This window comes from Seriola lalandi, unplaced genomic scaffold (assembly GCF_002814215.2).
Source record: "Seriola lalandi dorsalis isolate HSWRI2012SDOR001 ecotype SW California unplaced genomic scaffold, Sedor1 jcf7180002054591, whole genome shotgun sequence".
NCBI lineage: Eukaryota > Metazoa > Chordata > Actinopteri > Carangiformes > Carangidae > Seriola > Seriola lalandi.
The window spans coordinates 971049-982692 of record NW_019525144.1 but is presented as its reverse complement, the minus strand read 5'-3'; the positions used below and the strand labels follow the sequence as shown (position 1 = coordinate 982692).

General features: G+C 36.2%; 1 protein-coding gene across 4 annotated transcripts in view; it reads right to left on the bottom strand.

Moving 5' to 3' along the window:
- Positions 1 to 6127: 6127 nt before the first annotated feature.
- Positions 6128 to 11644, bottom strand: part of kdm4c (lysine (K)-specific demethylase 4C) — a 34232-nt gene continuing 28715 nt past the window's right edge. For 3 of the 4 annotated variants that reach the window (XM_023419132.2, XM_023419135.2, XM_023419133.2), the window contains 4 exons: positions 10266 to 10436; positions 9016 to 9135; positions 7404 to 7496; positions 6128 to 7255 (listed from right to left, as the gene is read on the bottom strand). In XM_023419132.2, coding sequence (XP_023274900.1) covers positions 7088 to 7255; positions 7404 to 7496; positions 9016 to 9135; positions 10266 to 10436 — 552 coding nt within the window. In that variant the 3' untranslated portion in view covers positions 6128 to 7087. The remainder of the gene's footprint in view (positions 7256 to 7403; positions 7497 to 9015; positions 9136 to 10265; positions 10437 to 11644) is intronic. The other variant, XM_023419134.2, reaches the window with a different exon arrangement.

Here is an 11644-nt window from a genome sequence, read left to right as displayed (position 1 = left end):
AGGCATAAAAGGTCATAAAAATGTCATAGTATGGCAAGGAATACAACAACATAGTATAGTAAGGCATAAAAATGTCAAAAAACGTCACAATATAGTATGGCATAAAATGTCCAAAAAACATGATAGTATATTAAGGCATAAAATGTCCAAAAAACATGATAGTATATTAAGGCATAAAAGGTCATAAAAACATTATAATATGGCAAGGAATACAACGACATAGTATATAAAGGCATAAAAATGCCAGAAAATGACATAGTATAGTATGGCATAAAAATGTCAAAAAACGTCATAGTATAGTATGGCATAAAACATCAAAAAAACATCTTAGTATATTAAGGCATAAAAGGTCATAAAAATGTCATAGTATGCCATAGTAAGTCATAAAAATGCAAAAAAAGGTCATAGTATAGTGTGGCATAAAATTGTCATAGTAAGGCATAAAACGTCAAAAAATATCATAGTATATTAAGGCATAAAAGGTCATAAAAATGTCATCGCATGGCAAAGAATACAACGACATAGTACAGAAAGGAATAAAAATGCCAATAAAAGTAATAGTATAATATGGCATAAAAATGTTAAAAAACATCATAGTATATTAAGGCATAAAAGGTCATAAAAATGTCATAGTATGGCAAGGAATACAACGACATAGTATATAAAGGCATAAAAATGCCAGAAAATGACATAGTATAGTATGGCATAAAAATGTCAAAAAACGTCACTGTATAGTATGGCATAAAACGTCCAAAAAACATCATAGTATATTAAGGCATAAAAGGTCATAAAAACAGTATAATATGGCAAGGAATACAATGACATAGTATATAACGGCATACAAATGTCAAAAAATGTCATAGTATAGTATGGCATTAAAATGTGAATAAATGTCATAGTATACTATGGCATAAAATGGTCAAAATAGGTCATAGTATTGTATTGCATAAAAATGTCACAAAATGTCATAGAAAAAGAAGGCATAAAAATGCCAATAAATGTAATAGTGTAGTATAGCATAAAAATGTCATGGTATACTATGGCTTAAAATCGTCAAAATACGTCTTAGTATATTGGGCCATAAAAATGTCACAATATAGTAGGATACTGGATTGGAAAATCCATGAGAGTAAGGGGAGTACATGCAAACTCCACACTAAATACACCATCCCTGGGATTCGAACCCTGATCTCACTGTATTCATGTCAACATCTCTAACCATTACACTATCAATCAGTCCTGAACAAACTGATAGTATACTTAGCTACAGCAAGGCATAAAAATGCCAATGAACGTAATACTATAGTATGGCATAAAAATGTGAAAAAATGTCATAATATAGTATAGCATAAAATGGTCAAAATACATCATAGTATAGTATGGCATAAAAATATCCAAAAACCTTATACTATATTGAGGCACAAAAATGTCACAAAATGTTATAGAAAAACAAGGCATAAAAATGTGAAAAAATGTCATAATATAGACTGGAATAAAAATGTCAGAAAATGTCATAGTACAGCAAAGCATAAAAATGCCAATGAATATAATAGAATAGTATGGCATAAAAATGTGAATAAATGTCATAGTATACTATGGCATGAAATGGTCAAAATACGTCATAGTATAGTGTGGCATAAAAATGTCAAACACTATGTTTGTATATTTTGTCATAAATATGTCATGGTATACCAAGATATTGGACTGGAAACCCCATGTCATAAAAGTAAGTAAGTCATAAAAAAACCGCCATAGTATAGTAAGGCATAAAAAGCCATAACATAGTAAGATATAAAAACATCATAGTATAGTGAGGCATAAAAAGGTCATAGTCTAGTCAGGCATAAAAAAATCATAGTATAGTAAGTCATAAAAAGATGCGATAGTATAGTAGGGCACAAAAACACCATAGTATAGTAAGGCATAAAAACGACATAGTATAGTCAGGAATAAAAAGTCATAGAATAGTAAGACATAAAAAAGTCATAGTATAGTAAAACATTAAAACATCATAGTATAGTGAGGCATAAAAATGACATAGTATAGTCAGGAATAAAAAGTCATAGTATAGCAAGACATGAAAACGTCATAATATAGTAAGTCGTAAAAAAAAACCCATAGTATAGTAAGGCATAAAAAAAATTATAGTATAGTAAGGCATGAAAAAACGTGGGCTGTCATTGCCCACGTGAGCGTTGAAGTCTCCCAATAGGACAATGGAGTCCACTTTCGGGGCACTTTCCAGCACCCATCCCAAGGACTCCAAAAAAGGCGGGTAGTCTGGACTGCTGTTCTGTGCATAGGCACCGACAACAGTCAGAACCCGATCCCCGACCCGAAGGCGCAGGGACGCAACCCTTTCGTCCACTGGGGTAAACTCCAACATACAGGCAGAGAGCCTGTATAAAGATGCCATAGTATAGTAATGCACAAAAACGACATAGTATAATAAGGCATAAAAATGTCATATTATAGTAAGGAATAAAAAGTAATTGTATATTAAGGCATAAATGTCATAGTATATTAAAGCATAAAAACCTCAAAAGGGCAAAAGACCCAGGATCAAAACAACAACACTGCAAACACAAACAACATGGTGGGTCTGATGTTCCAAGTTTGTATCACTACTTCCTCTCCCACAGGCTTCAGTATAGCCACACAACACTGGAAAAACAATTCCAATTCTGACTGGCTTGATATTGACCAGACCGTCTGTAAAGCTTTTCCCATACAGCATATTGCATTAATAGATCAATAAATTAAACCAATTGACATACCTGACTTCAAACTGTCTTCTTGTACTTTGAATCCTATCTGACATAACCCTGTATTCAAAATCAATAAGGAACCTATCAACTTCCCTGCATGGAAACAGAGAGGAGTAACCAGCCTGGGGCACCTTTTCAGAGGCAGTTCTCTCATGATTTTTGACCCTCTCAAACAAACATACAGTGTATTACCTCACCACTGTCACTACAAGTACAAGAACATACAAGTGATATAAAAAAGAAACTTCCATAACTCCACTTTTGTTACTACTATGCTCATTGCACCCCAAAAAATTACTATCACAGATTTATAAACTCTTTTTTCATTGTGACAACATTGTTTCAATACCAATAGATTAATGGACATCAGACTTGACTCTAGAGTACATCAGTCAGATATGCACTAGCAAACTATGTATGTAATAACATATTCTCTGTGTCATACAGCTCAAAAATCCAACTAATCCAATACAAAGTGCTACACAGAGTAAACACAGGTGCAACACCTGCACACACTGTTCTACTGCAATACACAACCACTTTCATTGCCCCCCCCCCTTTCCTCTCCCCCTCCATCTAACTTTCATCTCAATAGCATTGACTGTGGTCAAGAAACCTCAATACTGAACTGCAGATAGAACAAAATTATTAATAAATCTGTATAGATGTATATGTATAGTATAACTAAATAATGTATCTGTGTCATTTCAAAGAACGATGTCAGTATTTCTAACCATGATAACTAAGTATACTTTACACCAAAAACCATTTAACAGGGAAGCATACCATACATTCTTTCATTCATTTAGTTTTTGCCTTCCATGCTGTTATTGGTCTCACTCTTTTCAGTAATTTGTGAAAGTTTTGGAGGTCTTGGGCGGAGCCCCTGTGATCCATCTCACCTGTGACAAATCATGTCTGATGAAATAAAGAGGCAGGACTCATGAGGACAACCTTTTCCCCCAGTATCTTGTTTTGACTGTGTGAAAATCATCTGTAAGTATGGTTTATTTGATTCTTTAAGAATTAAATTATACTCTTTGATATCTCTTGTGGTTTGTTACTTGGCTTCATAGTTTGTTGACACTTTTGTTAACTTTTTTTTTTAAATTAAGCATTACAATTTTTTCTTCTGTTTTCAACCAATTAAAATGATTCCTCAATATAAGAATGGCTTGTAACATCTAAGCTTTTGGTCAGAGGTGCTAATAGATAAGCCATTGCTTTTATAGACATGGCGACACTCAGACTCTTAGGAGAGTCCACAATACTCTACAGCAGCTTAGACTGAGGAAAACTGAGTCGAGTCTGACAGTGTAGAGCTGAACCTGACTACCTGAGCCCAAGATGTCCTAAAATGGCTGCTGTATAGACAGGCAAACCTTTCTTATGATGGCACCCTCAGGTCATACTTTACATTCTTCTACCCCGCTCATGGTAAGATACTAAGAATAGCAAAATTATCTCTATTTTTATTCCGGCTTTTCTTACCCAGCATCTTTGTCTGGGGCTGTTTAATGAGCTTTCCAGCCTCACAGGTCATTGCTATAAACTTTTAGTCTTGTTAAATCCATATTGGGAAACAGACTCGGGCTACAGTCTACACTGAGGGAGGAGAGCTGCAACTGAAAGGGCCTTGGTCACTCATGTCTGATTGTAAAGGCCCAGCGAATTATCTTCCAGTGTCTCTACCAGGCTGTAGAGAGGCTGTCTTGCTTCTGGGCTTCAGGCAGAGCATTTCTGATCAGCCTTCTTCCTGTTGCAGCCTCTGATGCTCTATTGCTTTTGCAATGAGCTGCGTCATCAGCTCAATTCTTAGAGCTTCAAGATTTTTGAAGCCACATGTTTCTCATATCTTTTTCTTTATCTAAGCAGCCCTATGTAAAACAGTGTAGTGCCAGGTACACAGGAAAGGCATTCTTTTTTGTTGATGCACTAGAATGAAATTGGCCCTCATGAGAGACCATACAATATTAGTATTATTAAGCTGTAGTTAAATTTGAAGGTCCCCTATGAGTTGGATGGAAGCTGAGCAGTGTGTCATGATTACTCGGTCAATGATGTTTATTAGTTTAATTAATTAATGTATTATATCAATAATAATGTATTAATTTTATCCAGAATTCACAGCAAATGATTGAGAGTGAAGAATCAGACAGCTTTGTATAACAGATAGATTTATGTGAATCTGAGTTGATCCCACCACTACCACAGCCACAGGTAAGTCAATTACTTCCTTCCAAGACAAACATGTAACTGAACCTCCAAAGTCTTTATGTATTTTTGTCTAAAGTTTAGATCTTAGCAACTAAAAGACCAGAAAAGACTGCAGGGGTAGCGTGGTTGTGCAGTGTTGGTACACAATAGGGTGCTAATTTTTCTGGATTTTTCATTGTAGCTAACTTGTCCTCATTTCTTTTTTTTTTTCTTCAGTATCACAAAGAGCCATAAAGAGCCAAGGAGCAGGCTGTGACGTGGTTTCCATGGGAGTACAAAGCTTTTTGATGCCTCGCCATGGCCACTTAAGACCTACCTCCTGGATTTCACTTCCTGTCTGTTCTGCCAGGCTCCTCAGGATCTGCTTGAAGAACAGGGCTGGGTCTGCCAGGAACACTCTGCTCCAGATCCTTCAGCATGAGGCAGACTTATACAATATGTAGTTGCAAGTGCTGGTCACATAGTTGAGAATAACACTGATTAAACCTCTATCACCTATAGTATGTTCACTAACGTTGAAAATGCTTCTTTTTTTTTTTTTTTGCCTGTTAGTTAATTTAAACCTTGATGTACCAGAGAGTTAATTTCATATAAACTGTCATCTTTAAAAAATATAAACCACTATCCAAATGATAAAAACACTCCACATTAAAATATGTTTTTACAAGACAACAATTAAAACCATTTTAAAGCCTGTCTGATGTAAATATCCTCCTGTATCCGGCAGGTGTTTACAGACAACACTCAATGGCTATAGTCTGTCATCATGTAATTTGTATGGTGGCACGTTAACACGAGCCAGTTTGTTTTGTGCACATTAGGTAGGAAACGTGCTCGTCTCTCCTAACAGGGTCTGTGACATCTGTGAATAAAGATCACTAGCTGAAATGCTTCTTCAAGATAATCTCATATTAGTTTAGTGTTTATTTAAGTAACTATTAAAATATAGTGTTAATATACACATTATTGTTCCAATCTCTCATTCTTTCAGTCATTGTTAGCATCAAATGTTACTGTATATTACCCAAATTTTAATATATTCCAGTGGCATAAATCATCTTTTCTGCACCCTGAAGTGCATTCATTCTTACCAACTGAAATAGTTTTTTTTAAAAACTGACAGTTTTATTTAAAAAAAAAAACATATGTAATTTTTTATTGTTTTCCTTACAGCAGTTAGCAATAGTTTAACTATAGCAAGCCAAAAATAAATACAAATTTTAAATAATTTCAACAATGTGTTTCATTCAACAGAGCAACAGTAGCATTTCACATTAGGAGGGCACAAAATCCAACACACAAGCATGGCTTCCTGTCTGATCCTTACCTCAAAAGTGATTAACATGATCAATTTTTTTTTTTCCTTTTTTTTTTCTTTATTCTGCAATGATTCATTTTTCAATGTCAAATTACACAATATATTTTTGTCTGTGTGGATTAAAGAAAAAACGCGCAGAGAGGAAGCCATTGTGGTGCAACTGGACTCGGCCCAGCAGAAGCAGTTAGGAGACAATGTTTAACATGCGGGGCGAAACATTAAGACAAGAGGAGAATACTACAAGCAAAGTGCATAAATATTCAAAATCAAAATGGGAAATAACAGACCCCTAAAAAGCTACCATAGGCGAGCTATTTAGAAAAATCTCACTTTTTAATTTTCCATGTACAAAGAAAAAAGTTTTTGTTTATTTCAAAAAGGGTGATGTGACAATTGTAAGTCACGTTTATTTTCCCTGACAGATGTGAAAGCACTAGGCAACTGAGGCAACAATGCCCTCCGTTAGCCCATTCTATGAGAGTCCAGCTGTCCAATCAAAAATCTCCTCCAGCCTGTCACACCACCCATTCACCAACCGCTGATGTATAATGTACAAGCACACACAATTTAACATCCATCTAACCCAGATCACCCCATTTCCCTTACGCCGTCTCGTCTGATCTATTCACAGAGAAGTTGTGTAGGCAATAGTTGTCAAGATGGAAATAGATCCAAAAACACTTACACACAAGCATACTCGCACATACACACACACAAACAACCTCCCCTCTACATCCACTGTTAATTCAGTGCATTCATTTGTCATTGATTCTTGTCCATGACTTCATTTCCCTTTGTGGCTGCGTTGCTCCCATGTGCTTTTGGCAGTTGTACGGAGGCCTGGCAGGGCCACATAGTCTTTCTGGAAGCGTGAATTGGGTGTTCTCTGCCGTTTCCTCTCCCCCTGCGTGGTAAAGAAAGCGTCCTGGAAACGCATGCTTGAGGCCGTGGACTATACAAGGGGAGACACGGGAGAGAGAGATGAGTAAATAAGAAAATGTCTCAGGTGGTGAGAAAACCTTTTAACTTTCATGTCTTTTATTAAAGTATCAAACTTATGTTTTTAAGTTTATGTGTTGCCCATTAAGTCTAATACTTACAAGTCTACGTTTCACCTTTTTAGGCAGGTCTTCATCTAAAGTATAGACATCTTCTCTCTTTGCCAGCACCTGAGACCCATCCTCAAATTCCACCTGAGACGACATGAAAATATTCAGCTCTTATCCGTGCAATTTAAATAAATGGAGTGTACATTTATCCAAAACACTTTAAAATTTGCTATTGCCCTTCACCCATGCACACTCAAGGTTAGATGTTTAATTTCCACTGGGTACTTTTCAAAATCCAATTTTTATTCACCCCTAATTTTATAGTTTCAGAAAAACTTTTTTTTTTTTTTTTTAACCAATGTCTCTTTATTCACTGCCTTGTAACTGCCCAGCTACCATTACTCAGATGAGAGTTCATAAAAATTGCTGATATCATCTTCAGTTATTACCATGGAGCAATAAGCTTAACAAGCAGCACCTAGTGATGAGCAAACTTGTTTTTTCCCTGTGTTTTGCTTCGCAGACAGTCTGCCCTACCTTGTTGGCTGAGCAAACACTATAAAGATCTGAAAATGTACTGCCACCTTTTCTGCATGTTTTTCAGTTAAAAACAATTCATCTGTGTTAATTTACAGTTAATGGTCTTCAGTCAAGGGTAAGACAGTTCTTTGTAGTTAGATTAAACATACGTCTTGTTAGTGCATAAACAATGCAGAGGTTTACACAGCATATCCAATGTTTCTTTTTAATTCTACCGTTATTATGGAAAGCAAGATAACCAACTCCATCATAATGTTGTTTCATCATACATTACAAAGAAGAAAATTGTATCAACATTTCTATGTCTATGTGAGGAAACAAACAGCTCTGAATATGCAGTGTGATATGACAGTGTGGGGGAAAAAGGAGCCAATTGTGTGTCATCTCTGTTCTCAAAAACAAATGTTTTCTGCTCAAGAAATTCAAATATGGTAAGCCACGCAGATGTGGAAGTAAAACACAGCCTGAAACCATTTCATACCTAAGCACACTTTGACAATGGAAAGCTCTTGTTCAGCCTTATTCTAAAATCTGACCCATCTTAAACTGAGTGTGTGCGTCACAGATGCATTTGTGCATAACTAATGGTTGACGCCCAGCTCAACTAAATAAAGCTTTAAGTGGAAGCCACATGACTCTTTGCGTAGTGAATATTTCAGTGAGTTTGAATAATGCAGATTGTCACCTCCTTCTCATTCTCCTCCTCCTATCTTGCGCTCTTCATCTCTCCTTCTCTCCCCATCTGCTTTCACTGTTTGAATAGTTTTTGCTTCCTATACATCTGGTTTTTCATCCTCCGATCATCTGCCATCTCCTTTTCTTTAGTCACCATGACTTCAGCACCTCCCTCAGTCTGTTTCAAGTGTCTTTATTTTTTTCCCCGTCACCTCCTCACACATACTATAGACCTGCGATAACTGACAATGTCACTGGAGTCACGATGAGTCTGACGCTGAGGGAGTTCAACAAGTTTTTGCTTTGACCTACAACAGAGCTTTCAATTTTATTCAGCACTTTCAAGAAAAGGATTAAATCTGTACAATTGCGTCACAGCCGTCCCTCCCTTACACATTAACTGCTGTCTTGATTGTGTACTGCATGTCTACAGTTCATGTATGTGTACCTGATACATGTAGGAGATGTTGGATCCCAGGTATTTGGCACCATAGAAAAGCCCATCAGGCCATTTCACTTGAACAGCTTCACCCACTTCAGGAGGACCCAAGTTCACACAATCTCTGCTCTAAAAATACAAGAGAATAAAGATTGGTTGTGTAAGTGCCTGAGTGTTTGTCAAAGTGTCCCCAAAAAGACGTATGAGAAGTGTCATTCACATTGGGTGGTTTGATGTTGAAAAAAGCTCTTTTTAGTTTTCAGGATTACTGTTAGAATTAGGTTAATGTCATGGGTAGACTTGACTCAAAGAGCCTCTCTATCCTGCTGTTTGACAAGTCTGCTGTGAAAGTTTCAAATGCACCATGATCTCAACACCTTATTCCTCACTTTAAGACTAATGTCCAACCTCTCATACAGACTTCAACACTGAACAGTCCACATGCTCAGTCTATGTAAAATACACATAACAGTATGTATTTTAAAATTTATCCTACATCCTGATGATTAAAAAGTTAGGACAAATTACAATTTGAATGATAATGATGTTCAAAACATATAAACACAACACGAATTAGGATATGAAAAGATCACATCAAGCCCTGATGAATTGAATGGTGTAGTCAGATTTTATAATTGGGATTGTATCAGATAAAAACAATTTGTTTTATTCAAGGCTTTAAAAGTAAGAATTAAAGAGATGCACAATGTGCTGTACAGCTAAAGAAGACTAGGTCAACTAAGGATGTGGTTCAGGATTGAATGTCCTCACTAATACAGTAACACACAAGTGTGTGGATGTGTTTGTCACAGCTACTTCTCTGAAACAGTGTTAAGCTCACCAAGTGAGACTCAGTCATTACCATAATCACTTGAACAAATCCATGAATTTCAACTCATCAAGAACGGTCATGTAAGTGATTATTTGCTGCTACCATGACAACTCAGCATTCCTCTGATACTGTGTTTCAGTTTGAATGGCCTTTTCAGAAATCCACGTTGCTTCATGGCACTTGCAGAAAGGTTTAGAGAAATTATATATAATCACTCTTAATCACAGTGACTTTGCAGATGCACAACTTTAAGATGTTAAAGCAAGCTTATTGGTAATCCCTCATGCAATGACCATTTGACTACCAGAATGTTTTTCTAGAAAAAAAAAAAGGCTCCTTTCAAATGAGGGGGTTTTAATATCTGATGTGACCTCGCACAACTGGGAGGTGACCTCTTGAACCTGTATCTAATTAAACATATTCTCACCACTATATCCTCGGGGTAGGTATCGTTGGAGAAGGAGCCGTCATCAAACATGACCTCATAGAACATCTGGGAGGTGATCTGTGTGACCTTGGAGCTGTAGTAGCGCAGGTTCTTGTGTTTGGAGATCACCGTCTGCCCCAGTGAGATGGATGCTTGGCATGCTCGCTGCTTCTATTATAGACAGAGCAGGGAGCTGCAATTAGACTAATGTATGACAATTAATACAGTATGATGTCAAACCAAATTCATCTATGTTACCATATGATCACTTTAAAAGGTCTGATACCCAAATTACTAAAATAAATATTTTCTTATCCACATCTAATGGAATCATTTGGTTTAACCCCAATAAAACAGAGGCGAATATAATTTAGTTTGTGATGTTCTCAGCATTGAAATTTGCACATGTCTTTCCAAAAACACTGTCCTCATAAATCTGGATAATCCACAGACCTTGCTACGGACACTTTTCATTGAAGCTACTTTGTACAAACCAAATTAAAACCAAAACTATCTGGAGGTTAAGTGAGTGAAAAGGTTTTTGTGATTTCAGTGAACTGAACCTATAAAGAAAAATAATGCATTTTAAAGGATATTTTACTTTTTTTTTTTTTTTTTTTTTTTTTTACAGTTAAAGCAAAAAAAAAAAAAATTAATCAATGGTATAATAGAAAATCTACTCTCAGCAAATTCCATCAATATGGGTATTTTTATTAATTCACTAAATCACCACTACCATGTGTAAAGCCACCTATTACACCAGCTATGTGTAAGTTAAACACAGTGTACGCAGTGTGGGAGTTCTGCTATAACATGTTGCACCATACAAATCAATTACAATGTAGAGTTAAGATGTGACTTCATATTTACACCTCCCTGAGCAGGCTTAAGTCATTTATCATTCACTCTTAACGTGGTGGCAGCAAAGTAAGAAGAAGCAGAGGAATATTTTATTCAATATTTACACCAGGAACTCATTTCCCGTGACAGACAAAGGAAAAGTGTTATTTGTGCAGGTAGGAATTTTCTACACGAACATGTACTCTAAGTCTTTCACAGACTTTTGTTGATGATGGTGTATGCTTGTTAAAACAGAAACAATCACCATATTTCAATTATTATTAATGCGGTAATGTTAGACAAATTTGTTGCATCATGTTCAGCGAATTCACACCTGATACTATACATACTTTCTCTTTTGTAGTAAAACAGCCTATTATAGGTCTATTCTTTGCCATCAGTACGTTCTTTCTCACTCATATTAGCCGCATGTTGCCAATGAAGTCAATTATCTCTATCGATCTTGTACAAGACTGAAAACAGGCCAACACAATGCCTAGTCCGCTCTTACTGAGCTCAACTTGGTTCATAACAGCTGT